This window comes from Physeter macrocephalus, chromosome 14, assembly GCF_002837175.3.
Source record: "Physeter macrocephalus isolate SW-GA chromosome 14, ASM283717v5, whole genome shotgun sequence".
Classification (NCBI taxonomy): Eukaryota; Metazoa; Chordata; class Mammalia; order Artiodactyla; family Physeteridae; genus Physeter; species Physeter macrocephalus.
This window is the reverse complement of record NC_041227.1, coordinates 26,241,061-26,263,827: the sequence shown is the minus strand read 5'-3', so window position 1 is coordinate 26,263,827 and position 22,767 is coordinate 26,241,061. Positions and strand designations below refer to the sequence as shown.

Sequence of the window (22,767 nt, the reverse complement as noted above, 5' to 3'; positions counted from 1 at the left end):
AACGTTTGCTGGGGCCTCACAAAGTATCAAACATTGCTCTCAGCAGTTCACATTGAATCCTCACACATCCCTCTGAAGCAGGAACTGGGAGGAGCTCCACTTTACACATCAGGAAATTGAAGCTTAGAGACATAATCTGCCCAAGATCACACAAGCAGTAACAGCTGGGCTTCAACCCCAGGCTGAGTCCACAGCATGTGCTCTTAAGCCCTATTGTGCTGGAAACAGCCAGACACCCTGCTGTTCACAGGCATCGTGGCCCTTGGGGAGGGCAGACATTTAACATGGCACCAGAGGGCATACACTGGGGACTGTCTGACAGAGCCTGGGTATGTAGAAAGGCCTCCTTGAGGAGGGAACACCTAAACTGAGACCAGAAGGATGAGCAAGAGCAGACCAGAAGAAGAGGAAGAGAAGAGCATTTCAGGCAGGGTGGCGAGAGGCAAGAGGGCAAAGAAGCTGAGGACCTCTAAGACGGGATTGTGTCTGAGAGAGCTGAAGAAAGGGAGGGAGAACCTTGCCCGCCAGAGGGTGAAAGGTGTTCCAGGCAAAGGGAGCACAAAGGCTCTGATGCAAATACGCAGCTGGCACCTTCAAGGAACAGCAAGAAAGGAAGTGTGCCTGGAGCAGAGGAAGTACTGAGAAGCCTAGGAGATGAGATGGAGAGCTGGCACATCTCGCAGGGGTCTTGCAGGCCCTGAGGCACTTTTTAAGCAGATTGAGATGGGGAGCCACGGAAGGGTTGGGAGACAAGAGGGACTTGTTCAAGGCTCTCTAATGTGAACAACAAGAAGGCAGGGACTTTGTTTTGCTCGCTGCTGATCCCCAGCCGTGGAAGAACAACGGGCCCTTGATTCCACTCAGTAAATATTTGAACAAGTAAGTGAATGAACGAATGAATACATTAATGAAATGAGGAAACGACTCAATGAATAATTGTGAAACTGACTCCTTTCGGGAACTTTCATCCCACAGGTACACAGCGGAAGACCCGCCCCTCCTCTCATCCTCCCCGCGCTCCCACCCCTGCGGTTAGGTTGAGGGTCCACGCTACGGCCGCCAGAGGGCGCGGAGCGGCGGAGTTCTCGCACGGAAGGCTTTGAGTGAGGCACCGCATGGGGCGGAGCCTGCGGGCGGGGGCCGCTCAGCTGGACAGGGCTGACCGGTGGGTGGAACGCGCCGGCGGGGCTGAGGCTGTGCGGCGGCGCCCGGAGCTGTTTGGGCGGCGCACAGAGCTAAGATGGCGGCGGAGCGACAGGACTCGCTGAGGGAGTTCGTGGCGGTGACGGGCGCCGAGGAGGACCGGGCCCGCTTCTTCCTGGAGTCGGCCGGCTGGGACTTGCAGGTAGCGCCGCGAGGCGGGCCGCGTCGGGCGGGCTGGGGACTGCGGGGCGCGGGCGCCTGGCTCGACAGGCCCGCGGTGGCCGAAGCGCACAGTCATCCCGCCGGGCCGCGGCCCGACCCAGGCCTCAGGGTCCTGGGGCCGCTTGCCACGCGTCGCCAGCTTGGCCTGGGCTTGGGGAAACGCGGGCTAGCTCCGGCCCGGACCTGCTCTACCCGGCTTCAGTTTCCCCTTCTGCCTGGCTCGCGGGTCGGCGAGATATTGGGCACGGTCGCAGCCCGCGTGAAGAGGGGGAGCCTGGGGGCGTGGCTGCCGCGCCAAGTCTTCGGCTGCAGGCCCGGCCCGACTGACCAACTTCCCGGTGGAGCGGCGTTGGGGACTAGGTGCTCGTTCATTTCCATTTCCGCAGCCCCGGCCTCAGGACAGGGCAGAAGCCCAGCCCAGGACTTGGCCTACGCCCCCTCCTGCCTCATTGCTGGGAGAAACTGGGTAGTGGAGCCTATCCATCTTTAATAAGTAACTCTTCTGTAAAATGGGAGTCTTCGTGGAGCTTATCGTCTAGTTCACCAGCATGTATTAAGTATACGTTAAATATTTATTAGTTAAGAAGACAGTAAGATAGGCTACACGAGGCAGGGATTTTTGTAAACTGTTGAATCCCCTGTGCCTGGAAAAACGCCTGACACGTAATAGGCACTCAGTAATTAATTGTAGGAAGAATTGCATACATATTGTTGCCCAGCCTACATCTTAGGTAGATGATGATGATTAATATTTATTGAGTGCCTGCCATGAGCCAAGTGCTGTTCTAACTGCTTTAGGTGTCTTAAATCATTTAACCTGTGTATTTTGAAGCTGAGGTTTAGGGAAGTTAAGTAACTTGCTCAAGGCCTCACTAGCTACCAAGTGGAAGAGATGGCATTTGAACTCAGTTCTGTCTGATACCAGAGCCCAAGCTCTTAACCACCATGTGCCCTGGCACTTTACATATGATGATTCAGTTAATCTTAGCCACACTGTGAGGTAAAGAAAACTTTCTCAGTTGTATAGATGAATTGGAAGCTCAGAGGTCAAGTGATAGGCCCAAGGTCACACACCCAGGGATTAGGATTTGAACTGTGTCTGCTGACTTCACCATTTATATGCTTTCCAAAAGTGAAAGAGTTAGATAAAGCATCACACCTGTACAGACACACAGTGTAAAGCCCCTGTGCTGGGCAGAAATACAAAATGCAGCTTCTGCCTGAAAGACCTGAAAGCTCACAGTGTTACAGGTGGCGGGTCATCAGTCCCAGTCTCCTCATGCTATTAGTGGGGAAACGGGCTCATGCATGTGACATGACTTGCCCAGGACTTGAATGTAGACTCCCCTCAATGCCAGTTCAGTGCATGTCCCGCGGCAGCATACTGCCTCCTGGCAGGCCTGCCAAAGTGTGTTCTGTAAAGGCACGCTGCTTCCAACAGGCTGGTTATGTGCCACGGAAGCTCACTGCCTCGTAAAAGGTGGTGACCTTGAGGACAAGAGCCATGTCTTTTTCACCTCTGTAGATCTCATTGCTCTCTTACTTTATGCAAAGTAAGCGATAAGTAAATACCTGTGCATTGAGTCCATGCGAGAAACATCCAATTACAAATGGCCAAAAGAGGCCCGTATTCCTTCCGTATATATAGAGCTAAGACATGACTGCATAAATGTTAATAGATCCTCTCATCCATTTTGCAGGGTTGGTGGGATGGGTGTCCCCATTGCACAGATTAGGAAACAGCCTCAGAGAGAAAGTAAAAGTAGCAATCTGGACTGACCTCACAGTTCCCAACTCCTGGCTATCACCTAAATGCTGAGAGTAAGGGCCCGAGCAGACTGCCTGGGATCGAGCCTGGCTCTACTCCTTACCAACTGTGTAACCTCAGACAGCTTTCTTAACTTCTCGGTGCTTCTCTATCAGCTATAAAATGAGATGATAATAGCACTAACTACATAGGGTTCTTTAAGGATTAAATGAGTTAACACAGGTAGAGTTGTACTCAGAACAACATGGCTCATAAATAAGTGCTCAATAAATGTACACTGCTTTTACTAGATCACATTTCCTAATAAAAATGAGAATAAGGAGTGTCTCCATCCCAACTTTCCTTCTTGCCTTCTTTTCCCCTTAGTAGGTGGAATTTTTTTCAGGTAATATCAAAACAAATAGTTGGGCCATTACCTTTTGGTCTTATTTTCTATGGCCCCCCCAAATGCAGACTGCCTTGTAAGTGTGGGCCATATTTTTGTGTCTCTGCTCCTTTGTGTTCAAAGGAGATGAAGGGAGATGTGTTAGATGAAGGCCTGTTTAAGGATCCCAAGTTACTACCTCTCTGTTTCAGATCGCCCTAGCAAGCTTTTATGAGGATGGAGGGGACGAAGACATTGTGACCATTTCGCAGGCAACCCCCAGTTCAGTATCCAGAGGCACAGCCCCCAGGTAAGGGCCAGCTTCAGTTATTGCTACATTGGTGTGCTTCCAGCAATGGTGAGCTATTTCCTGACTCGACAGAGGGTTCAGGCCGGGGGATGTGGACCAGTGGGTTTGAGGGAGGAAGATAGACTGACTGGTGGGTAGTAGTTTCTTGCAAGACTTATTCCTTTCCTGTAGAGATTTGGGATTCTTAACTGAGTGTGGTATATGATCCAATCCTGGAGGAAACCACAGAACCAACTTTTAAGATGTTTGGGGGGGTGGGTCTCTTATTTATGAAATATGAGGAGTGGCCTCTCAATTTCTGGAAGTTTTTAAGTAGAAACCGAAGTACTTCGTTTCAGGGATGCTGTAGATGTAAAAGATTAGGCCAGGTGACTTTAAAAAGGCTCTTTCAATATTTTAGGATGCCCATTACCCTATTAAGAAGACTTAGAGAAAATAAACCTGTTTAACCCACCCTTTCCCAAATTGATTAGGGAGACCTTGTCTTATTTTGTGAAGCAGTGTTAACCTTTGCTATCCCATTTGCATCCCCTGTCCTGGCCACCCTGGCTCCAAGGTTCTCACAGCCGATCACTGCTGTGATCTACAGAGTGGGATAATGCAGGTCTTCTGGGAGACAGGCAGGGCCTCTTCCTTTAAAGGTGTCTGAACTACATCTCCCCTCTCTGCTGTAGCCTGATTTGTTTCTACTCTCTGGTGTATGTTCTCTATTTGAGTTTGAATTCACCCCCAGAATACAGATACAGTGTTTCTTTGCCGGTGAAGTGATAAATTGTGTTTCTCTCTAAGGGCATCTGAGATTTAAATTACATTTCCTCCCTTTCTAGAAGGAACACTAACCCCAGTTCTCATTGCTTCCTTAACTTCTTCCCCTACCTACATTTCCAGAGGAAAGAGGTAATAGGCAGGACATCTTTTAGTTATTCATAGATGCCCACCTGTGAGATGTCAGTGATGGCACATCAAGATGTTACTGCCTGGGACCTGATTGATAAGGTAAGGGCTTTTCTTGTAGCTGCTGATAGAGGCAGCTGATTTCCTGGGGTGTGTCTTTCACAGGCACCCCACATTACTGTTGGGGTGTTGGCACAAAAATACAGAGGAGGAGAAATTGAAACCTAGCCTCTGATGTCAGTCACGTGTTCACACCTGTCTTCTCTGGTAGACCCAAAATCCTGTCAAGACAGTGGTTTATGGGACTTCCGTGGTGGTCCAGTAGTTAAGACTTCACCGTCCAATGCAGGGGGTGCAGATGCTATCCCTGGTTGGGGAGCTAAAATCCCACATGCCTCACAGCCAAAAAACCAAAACATAAAACAGAAGCAATATTGTAACAAATTCAATAGACTTAAAAAATGGTCCACATCAAGAAAACCTTTAAAAAAAAAAAAAAAAAGACAATGGTTTATTAGAACCTGGGCTAGGAGCGTGACTGCTCACGTTAAAATCCCAGCACTGCTACTTTAGAGCTTTGTGACCTTGGGCAGGTTAAAAAAATTTAAAAAAAAAAAAAAAAAAAAAGACAATGGTTTATTAGAACCTGGGCTAGGAGCGTGACTGCTCACGTTAAAATCCCAGCACTGCTACTTTAGAGCTTTGTGACCTTGGGCAGGTTACTTAACATCTCCAGTCCCTCAGTTTTCATCACCTGTCAAATGGGAATGATGATAGTGCCTACCACATGGGAGATTAAATGGGTTAATACTTACATAGCACTTAGAACACAGAACGTGTTAACTGCTATTATTGTCATTTTATTATTACCATTATTAGCATCCATTCTCATCTTCCCCATTCTTTTCTTATTTGTTCCCTGTCTCATTCCACAGTAAGTCTATATGTTAAAAAGTAGACTTAAAGGTAAAAAAGTCAAGGGAATAGAGTTTAACATTAAGACTGCAGGGAGTAAAAGACTGAGCACACATGCAGACCTAAAGGTCTTACTTTTTTGCTTTGGTTAAGCCTCAGACTTGGTACTGGGCTTAGGTGAAGCCAAGGAAAAGGGAGAGAGAAGGCACTGTTTGTTACATCGTTGTCCTTGTCCAGGTGGTAAATGCTGACTGCATTCTCAGGAAAAGGCAGGCTTGTGCTAGCACCTCAGAGGAATCCTTTGTGGGGCCTGCCTTTCCCCTGTTTGACTTGACTGTTGCACGACACTTAGCCTGCTGCTGAGCTCTCCCTGGCCCCACTGTCATCTTCTCACATACCCTTTCATGTCATCACTGCCTCTCTGGCACAGCACTCCATTAGTGAGTTCCTCCTCTGACTCTAGAACAGGGGTTCTTCACATGGAGGCCCTGAACCCCCTAGGAGGAATCTGTGGAATGGATGTCAGAAGGTCCATAAATTACCTGAAATTGTAGGTAAAAACTTATATATATGTAGTACCTTTTCTGGCAAGAAAATTCATTACCTTTATCAGATTCTCAAAGGGCTGTGGGACATAAAAAGGTTAATCATAGGTATAGGAGAAAGTCTAAACTCCTCAATTATAACAGCTGTCATTTATTGAGCACTTAACCAGCTGCCAGGCACTGGGTTAAGCTTTTATTGATATATATACATCTTTTTAATCCTACTACAACCCTGTGAGGTCGGTACTGTTATTCTTCCCATTTTACAGATGAAGACACTGAAGCTGGGCATCTTCCCAAGATCACACAGCTAGTAAAACAAGGATTTAAATGCAGCTCTGTTTCTGCTTCCAGCATTCAGCTCTCAGCCAGAATGATGTACTGCCTCTCCCTGTGGACATTCACTGTCCTCCAGAATTTGCTGTGAACCTGCCATCCTCATCTTATCCCCCTTTTCCTCCTTTCTTAAATCTTTATTTCAACCAAACTGATTTGTTTGGTGTCTCAGTTCTGCCTTGTTTTTGGTTCTTCTGCTTTTGTTTGAGCCTCTCATCTGACTGGACATGCCCACTTTCTTGCTTCCTTTCCGCCTGTGCAAATCCTCTGTGTCCTTCCAGGTTTAGCTCCCTCCCCACCTTCTCTACTGAGCATGTTATCCCCCAGCCCACAGGCAGCACGAATTCCAGTCACAACCCATATCCACGTACTACTGTATGACATCTTTCCTGTGCTGTCTTGCATTCTTCTCCTGATAATTACCTTAATATTTTTCTCCCTAAGTAAGTTGTAAGTTCGTGGAGGTGGGAGGGCTAGTATTCCAGGAGCAGCCACCATCTGTCTGGCTCTGCCAGATATTCCCACATACGTTCTCTTCTTATACCTCTGTAACCATGGAAGTAGGTCAGGTGCTCACCATTTCACAGGTCAGGATGCTGTCTTAGGAAAGGTTGAGTAACACATTTGCTGTTATAGTGGATTCAAACCCAAATTTGTCTAAATCCAAAGCTGCTGCTTCTGCCATGTGCTAGCTACCTCTCTGTGCAAGTACCTCCCACCCCTGTACCGAGCACGGGGTCGAGTAAGAGGTAGGCTATTATTTCTTCCTTTTTTTTCTTCTTTCATTCAACCAAACTGTACTTTCTTAGAATTCTAGGGACCACCGTTGTCTGATTCTCTAAAACTATACTGTCCAGTATGGTAGCCGCTAGCCTCATGTGGCTATTTAAACTAATTAAAATAAAACATTCAGTTATTCATTTGCACTTACCACATTTTAAATGCTCAATAGCCACATGTGACTAGTGGCTTCATTATTGGACGGTGCAGGTACAGCATTTCTGTCACTGTAGAAAATGTGATCTGACAAAGCACTTTTGTGCCACTTCAGGGTGCCTGGGAGATAGAGTTCTGATGCTGAAAAATTGAAATTTCTGAGACATTTTGCCAATTTGTGGAAGATACAAGACAGAGTATTCTGAAATTGGTAATGCCCCCAGGACATCCATACTGTTAAGGTAACTCTCAGAGCATTACTCCAGAGCACTTGTTCTCAGACTTGAGCATGCATCAGAATTACTTGGAGGACTCCTTAAAACCAGATGGGTAGACACTCCTTTCATGATTTCTGATTGAGGAGGTCTAGGGTAGGGGCTGAGGATTTATATCTTTCACAACTTTGAGGGTAATACTGATGCTCCTGGTCCAAGGACCAACACTTTGAGAACTGCTGCTCAAGAGTAGTACTTGAAATGTGCTACACCGTGCATCAGCACCCCGACTGTTCACAGCACGCCCACAAGGTTGCTGCTGATTGTCTCCATTTTCACATGAGAAAATGAAGGCTTAGAGAATTTCGTTAGCATGCCCAAGATCCCAGGGTTGGAGGCTAAGTTGGGATTGGAACCAAGTAAATGGACACCAGAGTCTGTGTTAGATACTGTCAGAGTCTAGGTGTAAGAATTTTGGGGGAAAGAGTCAGACCCATAGCCAGAGCAAGTGGTTTGCTCAAGCAGGTATACACGTGTATTTGAAGGTGTTTAACGACGGAGAGATAGAGGATTTTTTTTTTTCCATAGATGCTAAGCTAAGCATCTGTGGAAAACTCCCCTGGGAAGGGTAATGAGTGGAATTAGCCTTTTAGGGCACTAGTATGGATCTTATCACTTGCATCCTTTTAAACCATGTTGTGTAGAGCATGAAGGAGTGCCCAGGAGGTTGCTCTCAGCTCACTCAGGCAGGAATGTATTTGCTACATCGGTTGATCTTTGTCCTCTTTTTTCTAGTTGGTGGAGCCTCAGAGCCTATTCTGTCCTCTCATTGTCTCCCTGAAATAAATCTTTCTTCAAGGCCGAACTGGAGTAAACAACTCCTTCTCTAGCCTCACTAAATCTCCATTACCCTCTCCCCCCATATTAAAAAGAAACAACTTTTTTCCCCCTAAGGAATACAGAAAATGTTTTTATAAATTGTGTGTCTCATGATCCTTGAAAAACTAAGGTTGTTCCTTAAGGACAAATCTAAACTAGGAAAAAAATGGCAGTGTAAGACAGTGTCAGAGGAGGGAGTTAACCCTTCTCATACCATGTTTCGTGTGCCCTCTCTACCGCATCCCACACAACCCTGCTTTTTTCCTAAACACTAATAAATACTTGACTAACCTACAGCAGAAGCAGACAGAGGCCTTTTCACCCATATATTCATTTCATTTTTACTTCTTGATGATTTATCCTTCCTCTAATGTGCTACTTAGTCACTAGTCTCTGTGTATGTGCCTGTACTGCTTTCCTGTAATGCCCTGTCGGTCCCCTTTCCCCACCAGCCCCACCATCCTTTATCCAGTTGACTGATGGTCCCCTAGTTTGTCAGCACTCAGTCCAAATGTTGCATTTTTCTGGGACGCTTTTCTTGATGTTCCCCCGCCCCCATCTAGAACAGGAGACTGCCCTCACATCCCATGTGCTTCCCTCTGTCACAGCCCCTGTTGCACAGTATTTAATGGATGGTTTCCTGGCCAAAGAGCCACCAGCCTGTAAGCAACTAAAGGGTAAGAACTGTGCCTGATCATTTTATAGACCTAGCATCCAGTTCAGTGTCTGGCACACAGGTATTCCCCCAATATTTAAAAATTATATGATGAAAATAGCTATCCAGTAGTACGTTTTTAAAGTAGTACAGACCCTATCCGGTTCCCTCCTCCCCCTCTAGGAGAGCTTAAATTGGATTTCATTTTACTTCTTGATACACTTTCTAATTTATTCTTAGTCATGTGTGACCTTGAATAAATATCATTGTTTTGCATATAAACCTGAGAGGTTAACCCTCTTCCCATAGATCCTCTTCCTGCCCCACCAAAAAACCTAACCTCAGTGTCCTCAACTGTTAGCAGCTGATGATGCGGATCACCTTTCTTAAACTCCCCTTGAGATCATTTTGCTCCTTTCTGTGTCTCCAGCGATAATAGGGTGACATCCTTCAGAGACCTCATTCATGACCAAGACGAGGACGAGGAGGATGAAGAGGGTCAGAGGTGAGTCTTTATTGGGGGCACAGTCCACAGGAAAGTCCATGGTAATGTATAAATCACCTAGAACAGCCTAGAAGGATAAACATGCTCGGTTATCATTAGCCATTACTACTGTGGGCTAGTCATACGCATACTAGAAACAGTTTTCCACTCCCTGTGCTTAGAAGTGATCCCTGTCCTCTTACTATTTTTTTTTTCTTTTGGGGTATTCTGGATTTGTTTTTGTTCTGTTTCATTTTTAATTATTAAGATAATATGTATTTATTGAAGAATATTAGGGGAAGGGAAAAAAATCTATAAGGAAAAAAGCCATTCGTAATACCACAACCCAGAGGTAACCACGTATCAATAGTATTTTTGGTGTATTTCCTTCCAGCTTTTCCTTAATTGAAAAAACAATATATTACATAATAAAGAGAAAAAAAGGGCTTACAAATGTATATTTCTCCAATATACAGACACAGTACTGTTTTTTGTTGGTTTGTTTTTAACCTTTAGGAATGTTACAATAAAATTAGTGTCCATTGTGGAAAATGTAGACTATCATAATGAAAAAAAATATAACACTCATCCACCCTTTGGTAACTACGGTTAATATTTTGGCATATTTCCACTAAGTGTTGGTTCTGTGTGTAAATATAGTTTGTTTATATTGTATTTTACATGGTGAAAGTCAGATGTTTGTTTCTTGCTTTTGTAGGATTAATGCTACATCTTGAATTTCTCCAGGTCATTAAGATTCTTCATAAGTGTTTTCAGTGACTATAATGGTCCATCATATGGAATGCTCGACATTTAAATCATTTCCAGTTTTTTGCCACCTTAAATATCAATGCTGTGAACATCTCTGTGTATTAATCTTTGACTACATTTCAGATTATTTTGGATAGTTTATAGAAATGAAAATACCGGGTTAAGGGCATGAATATTTTTAAGGCATTTGATCACAGATTCCTAGTTTGTAAGCCAGGGCTTTGAGATCCCTTAATAAGGATCTTACAGTCCACTGAACAGAACGTTTGTCTACCTGGAATGAACAAGGATGAACTGGCTGCAGCCTTACTTCATGGGTTTTGGTTCTCCATGGAATCTGTCTTGGTCTGTCAAACATTCCTAAGGAACATTGTATAATAACCATTATGGAAATGCAGTTATCTCATCGTGGTCACTCTTCGGGAAGTGGGCTGAGAAATTATGTGTGTTCTGTTCTCTGTCTTCATCCACGTAGTGACCTTTACACTACCTCAGAGCCTTCTATTTAGATAAACTCAAAGTTCAGGAATAAATGTTAATTTCAGTATTTTAATACTCCTTGAATGAAAGGCAGTGTCATCAAGTAAATGAATGCCCAACTCCTAAATGACCTCCTCCTACTTCTCCTGTCCTGTCACATCCTCCAGGCGGTGACCTTCTTTTACTTCACATCCCGGTTACATCTCTGGTCCCTCAGCATTTCAGACCTAATGATGCTGGTGCTGTTGTACATGCCAAGGTCTAGGGTTTTACCTTGCATTCTCTGGGGAATGTCAGGAAACGGAAGGCTGAGACTCAGTTTTATAGGTTCTCAGTTCTCCTCACTGAGATGTGCTGTTGACTTAGCTGTGAATGGGAGTGATAAGGAGGCAGCTAGCCAAGGCTACGTGACTGAAGGTTTTCAGATGCAGGTAAAAAAAAAAGTGCTAACTTCATCTCAAGCCATGCTTGGCCCATTGCAAAGCAGGTATGGGTATCTTGGGGCTTGTATTTGAGCTTCCCTGACCTCCTCCAGTACCCACTCTTCCGCATCCGCCCGGTGTATGTCACAAGAATTGCAAGGTTAGGTGAGGCTTGGGAGCTCTCGGTGCTGTATCACACCTTACATGTGTGCATTACTCTGTGCTTGTTCTTTTGCATACTTCCGCTGATTTGAACCTGATGGCCCTGACTTAAGGAACAGGTAGGTAGGGCATGTGGTCCTTCCCTTCCATTTCAAAGAAGGAAAGTGAGGTTAGCTCAGTGCTTTGGCTTGCCCAGGTCACTCAGTGGCAGAGCCAACAGTGGAACCTAGCTGCTTATACTAACCACGCCACTGCCACCATTAATCCAGGGCTGCTAGTGGTAGCTGCTTCTAACTGACCATAGTGATCATCTGCTGGAAAGGTGCTGGCCGCCGGATGGTGAATTTCCAGAGCTAACGTGCTGTCGTGCATGCCTAGAATACCCTTCCCTTGTTCTTTACCTGATAAACTCATCCTCAAGAAGACACCCTTCTAGGAACCCTTGACTGTACTCCCCAGCTCTGTGTTCCCAGAGCACCCCTTACTGACTTCTACTGTGGCTCACACTGCAACATGGCTGCCTGCCTCTTAAATCTGTCCCCACCTAGACAGTAAGTTCCTTAAAGATGGGCATTTGTACCCTTTGCCTCATTGTGCCCAGCTTCTAGCCCAGAGCCTGGCACATGCTCTATTCATGTTTTCTAAGTATATTTGGTGTTAGATGCGTATTTTCTGCACAGGTTTTATGCCGGGGGCTCAGAGAGAAGTGGACAGCAGATTGTTGGCCCTCCCAGGAAGAAAAGTCCCAACGAGCTGGTGGACGATCTCTTTAAAGGTGCCAAGGAACATGGAGCCGTAGCTGTGGAGCGAGTGACCAAGAGCCCTGGAGAGACCAGTAAACCAAGAGTGAGCATAAGGGGTCGGGGTCGTTGTCTGTGTCCACAGGACTGAGGTTCCAGAGCAGAGGAAAGGAGGCCCTCCTCACCCCAGTAGTGACTGAATTTGTTTTTCATTTGCTCACTTCCTCTCATATGCAGAAGAGTAGTGCAGTTTCTCTTACCTTTTAACATGAAATCAAGATATGGGGCAAAGTTTTCAAACCTGTGGCCTGTGGTCTGGATCAGGTTCTGCAAACATGTTTTGTTTGGCCTAACCAACCTGACTTATGCAGTGTCTTGCTTTATTTTTGTTTTAATTGAATCGGTGGCCACCTGTTTTACATACAGTCAGGATTTCTGTTTTCTTTGTGAAAATCAAAAAGTCTTTAGTGTTATCCTACACCTAGATTCTGAAATGGTCATGATTAACTAGAGCTTAGTAGCAGCCATTCCCTTTAACCAAGCAGTACCCCACCACCATTCCAGTTTTTACCCCCGTCTCTGAGTTTCCTACTCAGAGAAAGTATACCTAGTAGTTAACAAGCTTGAGATAACATCATTGTATCTGAATAACCTGATAACTGTTGACCCACTCCTCCGGTGTTTATGAACTTGTCTTTTACAGCCATTTGCAGGAGGTGGCTACCGCCTTGGAGCAGCACCAGAGGAAGAGTCTGCCTACGTGGCAGGAGAAAGGAGGAGGCATTCCGGCCAAGATGTGAGTGTGCACCTATCTTCTCTAGGGAAGCTCGTGGACTGTTTTATCATTTTGGGGGAGAAATTAGTCCCATGTTACACGTGAATCAGCAACCTCTGAAAGGGAAGAGGCAGCAGGTTTGCTGTCATCCATGAATGGAAAGGCTTACCTGAGAATCAAAGACAGCTTTCATCTGGCTGGGTGTGGGGGGAGGGGGGTGGCTCATGAGTGGGGACAGGCAGAGCAGATGGACAAATAAAGGAGTTTTCTGAGTATTCCATGGATCTCAGGCAGAGGGATAGTGATTCCAGGGTTCTCTGGTGGTGTGAACGTGCCTAAAGAACTTGGTCTTTAGATGCCCCCCCCCGACCAAGGAGGCCTGAAACGTACTTTTTGAGCTTTTCCGTATTATATTCCAGTCCTTTTTTCCGTGCGCATAGGGATCCCCCCTCTCCAATAAGTGTAATCATACTGTAGAGTCAGTTTTGAGGTTTATGTCGTAAACTTTCTTTTTTTAATTTTATTGAAGTATAGTTGATTTACAATGTTTTATTAATTTCTTTTGTACAGCAAAGTGACTCAGCTATACATATATTTTTTTTTTCAGTGCCACAAACATTTTCATGTGACCTTGTGACCATTAGTCTCCATAATGTATTTGTTTTTAATTATTTTGGGCTTTTTTCCCAAAGTAAAGTAGTCAAGCAAGGAGGAAATAAAAATCCTATCCACCTGAGGTAGCAGCTGCTAATACGCTGGTCTTTAGTTCTCTAGACCCTTTTTTGTGTATATATATATATATATATATATAGGGAGTCGTTAACAGAAATTGTAGATACCATTTTTAATGGCTGCAAAATAGTCCACGTAAGATTTGCCATGCTACTTTAGTTGAGCACAAGCTTTGTGCCAAGCACAGTGGCAACCCTATAGATAAGGAAGCCACAGCTTCAGTTGAGTCATCTGCTCAGTGCCACTTAGCTAGTGAGTGGCAAAATCAAGATGCAGACCCAGGTCTGCTTAAATCAAAGCCCATTCTCTTTTAACTTGTGCCATATCACCTCTTATTTTAGGTTAATACTTATTTCATTGGTTGTTGATTGATCTCCTTGTGCATGAGTATATGTTTGTCTGTCTGTGTGTTTTAATAATGACACAGTAAAATAGTGAAAACTCGTTAATTTGCAAGTTCATGCTGGTGTGCTTGCCAGGTTCCTGACAATGTATGGACTGCTTACCTCCTGTTGTCACAGGTTCATGTAGTGTTGAAGCTCTGGAAGAGTGGATTCAGCCTGGACAATGGTGAACTCAGAAGCTACCAAGACCCATCCAATGCCCAGTTTCTGGAGTCTATCCGCAGAGGGTGAGCAGAAAAGCCCTCCTTCGGATTCCATATCAGTGAGTGAGATGGCAGATGGGAAAGAAGAAGCTGATTCAAATATTTATTATTTAAGAAGTTTAAATCTGCTTATTTTTAAGCAGATTTGGCACAGTTGAGATACAGATTCACAGATCTGCTCCCAAAATCCTGTGTATCTACATTTCCCCTTTGGGCCTAGGACAGAGCCAAGTCACCAAATAAGATACAGGTCTCCGCTCTTGACTCTGGGCAGGCATGAGAGAAGGGGGAGGCGGACAGGTAGCCACTGGAGCAGTCGACTCCCTGTGAAGCTCAACTTCACAGTTGCAACTGAGAAGTTTCTCCTCCCTTTGTACCCATCACTGTCATTTCCATCCTGCTCTTTGTGGGCCCCAGCACTGCCTTTTCTCCCACAGAGAGGTGCCAGCAGAACTGCGGAGGTTAGCTCACGGTGGGCAGGTGAACTTGGACATGGAGGACCATCGGGACGAGGACTTCGTGAAGCCCAAGGGAGCCTTCAAAGCCTTCACTGGTGAGGGTCAGAAACTGGGCAGGTAAGGAGCAGCACAGGTGGGAGTGGGACTGTGTGGGTCACTCCTGTCGGGCCCGGCAGGCCCTGTGTAAGGCTCACTTTGTATAGCTCTTTACTGTTGATTACAGAGTACTTGAGATTTTATTTTTATGGGAGGAAGAGTATGGAGAACATAGGCTTTGGCTTTAACAAATCTGAGTTTAAATCTATTCTTCACTTTCTAGCCATATGACCTTGGACCATACAGGCTCAGTTTGCTCAACTATAAAGTGGGACTAATAAGCATCCTTACCTCCTCGATTACTGTCGGGAGGAGCACGTAGAGCACTGCCCCACAGTGAGCAGTCAGTGTAATCAGTAAAGGTAACACATTGCTGCTTTGACTCGGTAATCTAGGGTGTCCAGGGCGGGGATAACCTTCTGCATGGCTTTAAGGCTGAAACAGACACATGTATTCAGGTCACTTGAAATGGGGATTCAGAGGAGAAAGGAATTCTGGACTCTTGCCAGCCAGCCTGCAGCGGCATCGTTTAGGATCCAGGGAAGCTCAGAGACATTGTTGCCCCTTTGCAGCCTGCTGCTCCACTGTTAACGGCAGCTCTTATCCCTACTTCTTTGGTCCTGCCTGAGACTCAGTTTGTCATTTCCTGTGACATTTTTGCCACGTGTCCTCAGCCACTATCTCCATCTTGCATTCAAACCCCTAATAGGATCTGACTGGTTGACAGTCCCTATTACCTCTGATAGGCAGGGTTCTCACACCAGATCCTTGACCATCCCACAGACAGGCAGCCTTCTCTCAGGGACCCACTCAGCTTTGGCCATGCATGGGGTCACTTCGTCAGTATCCTTCAGAGGGATCTTTGCACACGAGAGGCACTCAGCATGGTGACCCTCCCCGCCAGTACCATCCTTATTTTACAAAGGGAAAGCTGAGGCTCTTAGACTTTAAGGGATACCCTTAGGAGCTCCCTATGGTAGAGCCGGGACTGGAATCAGGCCTTCTGATTGGCATTTCTCCCCACACTCCTACACAGCAAGATACCGTTTCTGACCTAGCTCTGGCAGCTCTTGAACTGGGCACTGCCCTTGCTCACCTCACCACCATCTGCAGGAATCAGAGTGTGGTCTGCCAACAGCTGTGCTCTTTGAGCTTCTGGCTGGCCCTCTTCTAGAATCCCCTGCCTCCCTGCTGGCCATTCATGCCTCATCAGAAGCAAGGGTCATAGCTCAGGAGATTAGAGACCAATAGATTGTGGTTTACCAGAACCAAAATAGTTAAGTCCACCCTGCTCATCATTTCATCTACCACATTGGGGCCTGTAGGTTAGTCCGGGACAGCTGTTCTCTGATCCATCTGTGACTTACCTGTCAGCTATGGTAAGCTTTGTGGAGCACCAGATAATTTTTTTCCTTATATTATTAAAATAAAATGTGTTGGGCTTCCCTGGTGGCACAGTGGTTGAGAGTCCGCCTGCCGATGCAGGGGACACGGGTTCGTGCCCCGGTCTGGGAAGATCCCACATGCCGTGGAGCGGCTAGGCCCGTGAGCCATGGCCGCTGAGCCTGCGCGTCCGGAGCCTGTGCTCCGCAACAGGAGAGGCCACAACAGTGAGAGGCCCGCATACCGCAAAAAAAAAAAAAATGTGTTTATCTATAAAAATTAAAAAAAAAATAGAAAATACAGATAAAGAATAAAAACTGTCCCTAAACCTAACACCCAGATATGTCCAGTTAGTATCTGGGAAGTATCCTTCCAGTCTGTATATGTATATGGGGGGGTGGGGGGGGTGGGGTGTGTGTGTGTGTGTGTGTGTGTGTGTGTGTGTGTGTGTGTGTGTGTAAAAATAAATGTTCTATCACTTGTTATTTTGCCTAATCAATGTAGTATGGCTGTCATTCCAGATCAGTAAGTGTATTTCTACAATATTATTTTTAATGCTAACATAATTTTCTATCTTATGTATGTGCCATAATTTAACCAGTCCCTGATGTTAAACATTTAGGTGGCTGCCAGTATTATGAACAACATTACAATGAATATCTCTAATTAAATCTTTATATACCCCTTAATGTTGTACTAGAAGTAAAATTGCTAGCTCAAAAGATCTTCATATTTTTAAGATTTTGTCAAATTGCACTCCGAAAAGGTTGTATCTGTCTTTCACCCGCCAGTAGTTTTAAGGAAGGGTCCAGAGCACCGTGCAGTTTGGGTTTGTCTGGTTTCATGATACTAACAGAAAATGCTTCTACTATTGGAAAGTCTAACTCTATTATGTGTGAAGATTCCACATCTCAAAAAATTAAGATATTTTTAAGGAGTCTGTTTTAGCAGGATGGGGATACTTAGTGCAGGTGATGAATCAACAAGTCGAGACAGAGCTTGATAATCAGATGTGATGCTTGTCGGCTAAATAAATGTTCATTGCCAGTTCCACTTTGATTTTATTTCAGTTGTAGCTTTTAATGAAAAATGAGCTAAAAAAATGTTTTATACAGCTAAGGGAGATGGAACGTTAGCTTTTCAGTCTAAACTAGATGGACAGCTCTTTTAGTTTTTCCAATAAATTTTACTATGCTTTCCATTGTCTTCTTGTTAGCTAAAATGATCAGGAAGCCAAAAGTTTAAGAAATTTTTCTTAGGTTTGCCTCAAAAATCAGCCAATGCTTGTTTTTTCTCCAATTACCTAGAAAAATAAAGTGAATGAATAGATTTTTCTCAGTTCAGAAATTTGAAAAAGTTCGTTCGGTTGCATGAAACTTTTTTTATTTTAGGCTTTGCATTTGTTTGTTTGGATGGGAACTAATCTGAAGATTTGGGAAGCCTGCATTTACTTGATTATGAGTACCAAACACCAAGAGTGCACTTGGGATGGGGGTGAAGGGGGACACTGCTGCCAGGATGAGCTTTGCCCCCTCATCATGCTTTCTGTAGTGGTCATCTGTGTAAAGCAGGTGGCAGGGTCTCAGGAGGTAGCATTGTGGCACCTTAGTGCCCAATTTATTCCCACTACAAAGGAAATGAGCAGTCAGGTGATTCAGGTTCTCTCTCATTCAGGCCTTTCTGGCAGGCAGTAGCATCATTGAGTACCCATCATGTACTTGGAATTGTTACAAACAGTTGAGGGACAGGCTGCCTAGAGTCTAATTAGAGAGTTGACCTAATGCCCTTAAAACTAATGAACAGAACAGAGTAGATCTTAGGCATTTACAGGTTCAACATTTAACTTTCCACTATTTCCAAGCATCTCTTCAGGCCCATGATGGTGTAATTTATCTGTCTCAGCCCACATTTGAGTCCCACATGCTGTGAGGCTGATCCATAGAAGCTCCTCTCATAGCCAATAAGTGTGGCCAGGTTTCTCTTTTGAGCTCCACTTTGTAATTCTCTAAGCCACGATTTTTCACGTTCACAGAAAAGAGTAAGTTCAGTTTTCAGTTCTTCCTTGCTAATTATGTGCCCTGGGCAACATTTCACTGTGTTAGATGAAACAATCTGCAGGAGGTTAATTAACAAGTGTAACATGAAAGAAAGGACATGGTGGTCAAATAAGTTTGCCTTTACCTCACGATCTCTCATGACCTTCTTTAATATGTTAGTGGCCTGTGATGCTGTCGGTATAATATGTGGCATTTCCAAAACCTTCCTGGAGATAACTCAAGGGACTAGGGTCCCAGGGAACACACTTAGGAAAGCACTTTCAGTTGGATTTGCTAAGAATACCCTTTTTAGGTTGTAAGGATCAGAGGGAACGGTGAGGTGTATGAATTAATCTAATTAGAGGCTTTGGGGGGAAACAAGGGAGTTCTCATCCAATGGCCTCTATTCTCTGCATAGGTCTAGGCCAAGACATCTGCTAAGAGAAAGGCTGAGAATGAGATGCATAGATGGTTTACAGGAGAGAGATGAAGCCTCCAATGGTTATGGAGAACTGGAAATTCGTGTGCGTTTTGTGTTTGTCAGCCACCCTGAGTGTAGCACCCCTTTAATCCTCACAAGGGTCCTTGTTAAAGAACCTTGTTACTACCCTTGTTGAAACTCAGGGAGCTTAGATAACTAGCCCAACACTACCATAGCTAGTGGGTGAATTCATACCCTGGTCCATCTCATTCCAAGATCTGAGCTCTCAACACTGCAGTAGGAACTGTGTCCTGTTCATAGTGTATAATTAATCCCTGCAGTGCCAGACACTTAGGTGGCTTTCCATAAATCTCAACCACCTCCTGATAGTTGACACATGAGTATGAGATACTCACATGAGTGAGGTTGCACTGGGGCAGGCAGGCCTGAAAACTCCATCAGAGGAAAAGAGTCTGGACTTGTCCCTTACATTCCAGCAGTCACCTGCCAAGCTGTGTCATGCCTGCCTCAGCTGCAGACTTGGAGTGCCCCCTCCCCATTCTGCCCTCAGCCTCTCACTGAGGCTAAAACTCATCCTGGTCTGTTGGGTCCTCCAGCATCAGGTCCCAGTTTCCCCTGGCCCAGGCTGTCGTGCATACTGCTTTCCTCCCTTCAGGCCCTTGTTCACTTGTGGACACCAAGGAAGAAGGGGGTTGGTAACTTGCCCAACTCCAGGAGTGAAGGAGCTAGCAGTAATTTGGGGGTTGAGGTGAATTCCACTGGACCTCTAAGTTCCATCAGGACAGGGATTCTGTCTTGGACACTCCTTATATCAGTAGCAACAAACAGCACCAGACATAGCAAATGCTCAGTAAAATTCTGAGACAGGATTCCCCTCTTGTGTGGGGCCTTGTTTCTCTTCGTGTCCTGACGCGATCCTCTCTCCTCAGCACTGCCCCCCCGGTGTTGAATACCAGCTCTCCAGCCCAACAGGCAGAAAATGAGGCCAAAGCCAGCTCTTCCATCTCAGTTGATGAGTCGCAGCCTACCACAAACATCCAAATACGGCTTGCTGATGGCGGGAGGCTGGTGCAGAAATTTAACCACAGCCACAGGTACCTTGCATTATGTGGCCTGGCTTATTTAAGAGGGTCCCGGAAACTCCCACAGACAGGTGAGAAGCAGGGAGCAGTTCTTCCTCCTAAACGCCAGCAGGCACTCCGTGCTTTCCCCTGAGGAAGCAGTGGGATAGGAAGGTATGCAAGTCTGAAGCCTTTGGTTTGGTCCCCACTCTTCCATTAAGTGTGGCCAGTGACTTGCTCCCTCCCCTGTGTGGGTCTCATTCCTCATCTCTAAAATTAGGGGATCGGATTCCTCAGAGGGGTTTTTTTAGCCACCAAACAATTTGTTCAAAGTTTCATGCTAAAGCCCAAGTGTAGAACAGATAAAATTTGAACTGCGTGGTTGATGGAGGGGAGAGGGGATGCAGTGCACCCTCCCACCCACCTGGCTTCCTCTACCTTCCTGCCCGCAAGCAGCCTCTGAAAACCACTAGGCTACTAAGGTCTCTTCTAGATCTGGACTTTGAGAATTCTAGAATACCTGTTCCATCTCAGATCATCTGGGATCAAAGCAACTGTGCCTCCCCAATTTAAAGATGGGGAATGGGCCTCCCTGGTGGCGCAGTGGTTGAGAGTCCGCCTGCCGATGCAGGGAGCGCGGGTTCGTGCCCCGGTCCGGGAAGATCCCACATGCCGCGGAGCAGCTGGGCCCGTGAGCCATGGCCGCTGAGCCTGCGCGTCCGGAGCCTGTGCTCCGCAACGGGAGAGGCCACAACAGTGTGAGGCCCGTGTACCGCAAAAAAAAATAAATAAATAAAAATTAAAAAAATAATAAAGATGGGGAAACTGAGGCACAAAGTGATGAAGGGATTAGTAGGGGAGGACTGTTGCCAGTAAAGATATCTGGCAACTCCTTTTTCTAGAATAGCAGTGTCTAAATTTCATCAATCATAGGCCATATAAACCAGAACCCACATGTGGGGCCCAGGGAGTGGCTTGCCAATCCTTGAGTGTTGACAGGCTTCACATGAGGTTAGTTGTAAAACAAGTTTGATTAGGATTGCAGAAAAGGGATCAGGCAGAGAAGCCTCTAGGAAGAGGGACCCAAATGTGGGCAGGGAGCACAGCATGATGAAGAACTGAAATGGGGAGTTAGGAGAACAGGGGGAAGGAGGGAGGTGTAAAATTAGGCAGGCCTCAGGACCACAGTCAGGAGATTGGTGTTTATACCAAGGAAAGTGGGAGCAACTCTGAAGGGTTTTAGAGGAGTGACATGAGCTCATGTTCCAAATGAGAGCTTTGGACACTGTGGAGAAGGATTGGGCAGGGGAGGGGACCTGGGGATGTGATACAGCCTCCCGAAGCGGGGGGTGGGGACGGCAGAGAACACTGCTCACCCACCTCCCCACTCCCCCCACTCCACCAGGATCAGCGACATCCGACTCTTCATCGTGGACGCCCGGCCGGCCATGGCTGCCACCAGCTTTGTCCTCATGACCACCTTCCCAAACAAGGAGCTGGCTGACGAGAGCCAGACCCTGAAGGAAGCCAACCTGCTCAATGCCGTCATCGTGCAGCGGTTAACATAACTGCCTGGCCCAGCCAGCAGCCTCATCTTCCTGTGTCCCCCACGTCCAGCTGCCCCGTGGAGACCACCCCTCCACCCCCTCCCACACACCCAGCAGTCCAGTGCCACGTCTCCTCCATAGCTCTGCGTTCTTAGATCTCAGTTGGACATTTGTTTTCTCCTTAGTTGCATTTCCTGGGTTTTTGTGACGATCAATGGACTTTAAAGAAAAAAATAAAAACAACCAAAAAAATGGAAGGAATATCACCAGCATGTTATACAGAACCTCTCCCACTGAGGCAGGCTTTGATTATCTTAAAATCATATTTATGTCTAAGGTGTGTGGGGAGGAGTTTTCCATCCCCTCTGCGTAAAAATTGCATGTGGCATACAACACCCACCCACTAGTGTGTCCCCCAGGATGACTAGTGGAGGATTTCCCCTGTGTAGGGAAGGGAGTGGGGGGACTTACAGAAAAAGGCTTTTGCAGCCACTCACTTCCACAAGAACAGATCTCTTGCCTGGATAAAACTGGGCAGCAACAAGAGTCCCCTGAAGCATGAGGTCAGATCCAGAGGCACACAACCCCTGTGCTCCTTTCACTCAAACCCTGGGAAGTTACACTTTCTAGGCCTTGGCCAGCTGAGATTCTAACTACACCTCCTGCTTCAGCACTTTCCTCCCTCATCATCCAGGCTGCTCTGTCATTGCTTTATTTACTCCACATGCAGAAATCTGCACCTAGGAGGTAGATAGGGTATCTTTTTACTGGGAAACAGCTTGTGCCAACCCAGATGAATTCAGAGTCAGGCTATCTTGGTCTGAAAGAGAATCAAAATACCACTGAGCACTGATGACGCATGGCAAATCACATGCTGAAAAAGGGGTGGGTTCCCTGTGCTACGAGCTCCTTGTACTGTGTTAGCGTTTGCAGGAGGCTTCTGCTGACTGAAGTTCGGGTGAGTAACAAAGATGGATTTGGTGTGCAGGCTTCACTCCGCTCTTCTCTGCCCGCTGAGTTCTGACTTGCACCAACTTGGGCAGTAGTCCCAGCCAGGACAAGACCCTCCCCCTATAAGTGTGCAAGTTTGAGAGAGGAGGATCACTGGGGTCTTGGAAGCCTTTCCACCCCCTATTAAATGAGCCACAGACTTAGAATCAATGCTGACTCAGAATTTTCTGGGTTTGAACCATAACGTGCCTCAGTACTCTTTCCAAGCAGTCATCACCAATCACTTTCTCTTCTGTTTCACCCCGTGCAATGAGCCAAGAGCCAACACTACTTCTACCCAGGGTGGGGGAGGCCTTGGGGATCCAACCTGAGAAAGGGACTTGGCTTGGTGCTTCTGATCCCAAAGTGACAGGGGGCTGCTGGGGCTGCAGCATCTGC

General features: G+C 46.1%; 1 protein-coding gene across 2 annotated transcripts; it reads left to right on the top strand.

The window, feature by feature from the left end:
* Nucleotides 1-1,188: 1,188 nt before the first annotated feature.
* NSFL1C (NSFL1 cofactor) lies at nt 1,189-21,754 on the top strand. Of its 2 annotated transcripts, XM_028498617.2 has the most exons (10): nt 1,189-1,345; nt 3,710-3,807; nt 9,613-9,687; nt 11,588-11,620; nt 12,182-12,347; nt 12,945-13,037; nt 14,270-14,379; nt 14,793-14,930; nt 19,700-19,864; nt 21,237-21,754. In XM_028498617.2, the coding sequence occupies exons 1-10, from the start codon at nt 1,241-1,243 to the stop codon at nt 21,397-21,399; spliced, it is 1,146 nt and encodes a 381-aa protein (XP_028354418.1). In that variant the 5' UTR covers nt 1,189-1,240; the 3' UTR covers nt 21,400-21,754. The 2 variants fall into 2 exon arrangements, with proteins under 2 accessions (XP_028354418.1, XP_007116543.1); XM_007116481.3 differs by lacking the exon at nt 11,588-11,620 and having other exon boundaries at nt 21,237-21,669.
* The last annotated feature ends 1,013 nt before the right edge of the window (nt 21,755-22,767 follow it).

Excerpts from the sequence above, each read along its gene's own strand:
- NSFL1C (XM_028498617.2), top strand. The coding sequence starts at position 1,241 with ATGGCGGCGGAGCGACAGGACTCGCTGAGGGAGTTCGTGGCGGTGACG. Across the intron at positions 14,380-14,792 it reads CTGGAGTCTATCCGCAGAGG|AGAGGTGCCAGCAGAACTGC; the intron begins GTGAGCAGAAAA and ends TTTCTCCCACAG. Across the intron at positions 14,931-19,699 it reads GAGGGTCAGAAACTGGGCAG|CACTGCCCCCCCGGTGTTGA; the intron begins GTAAGGAGCAGC and ends CTCTCTCCTCAG.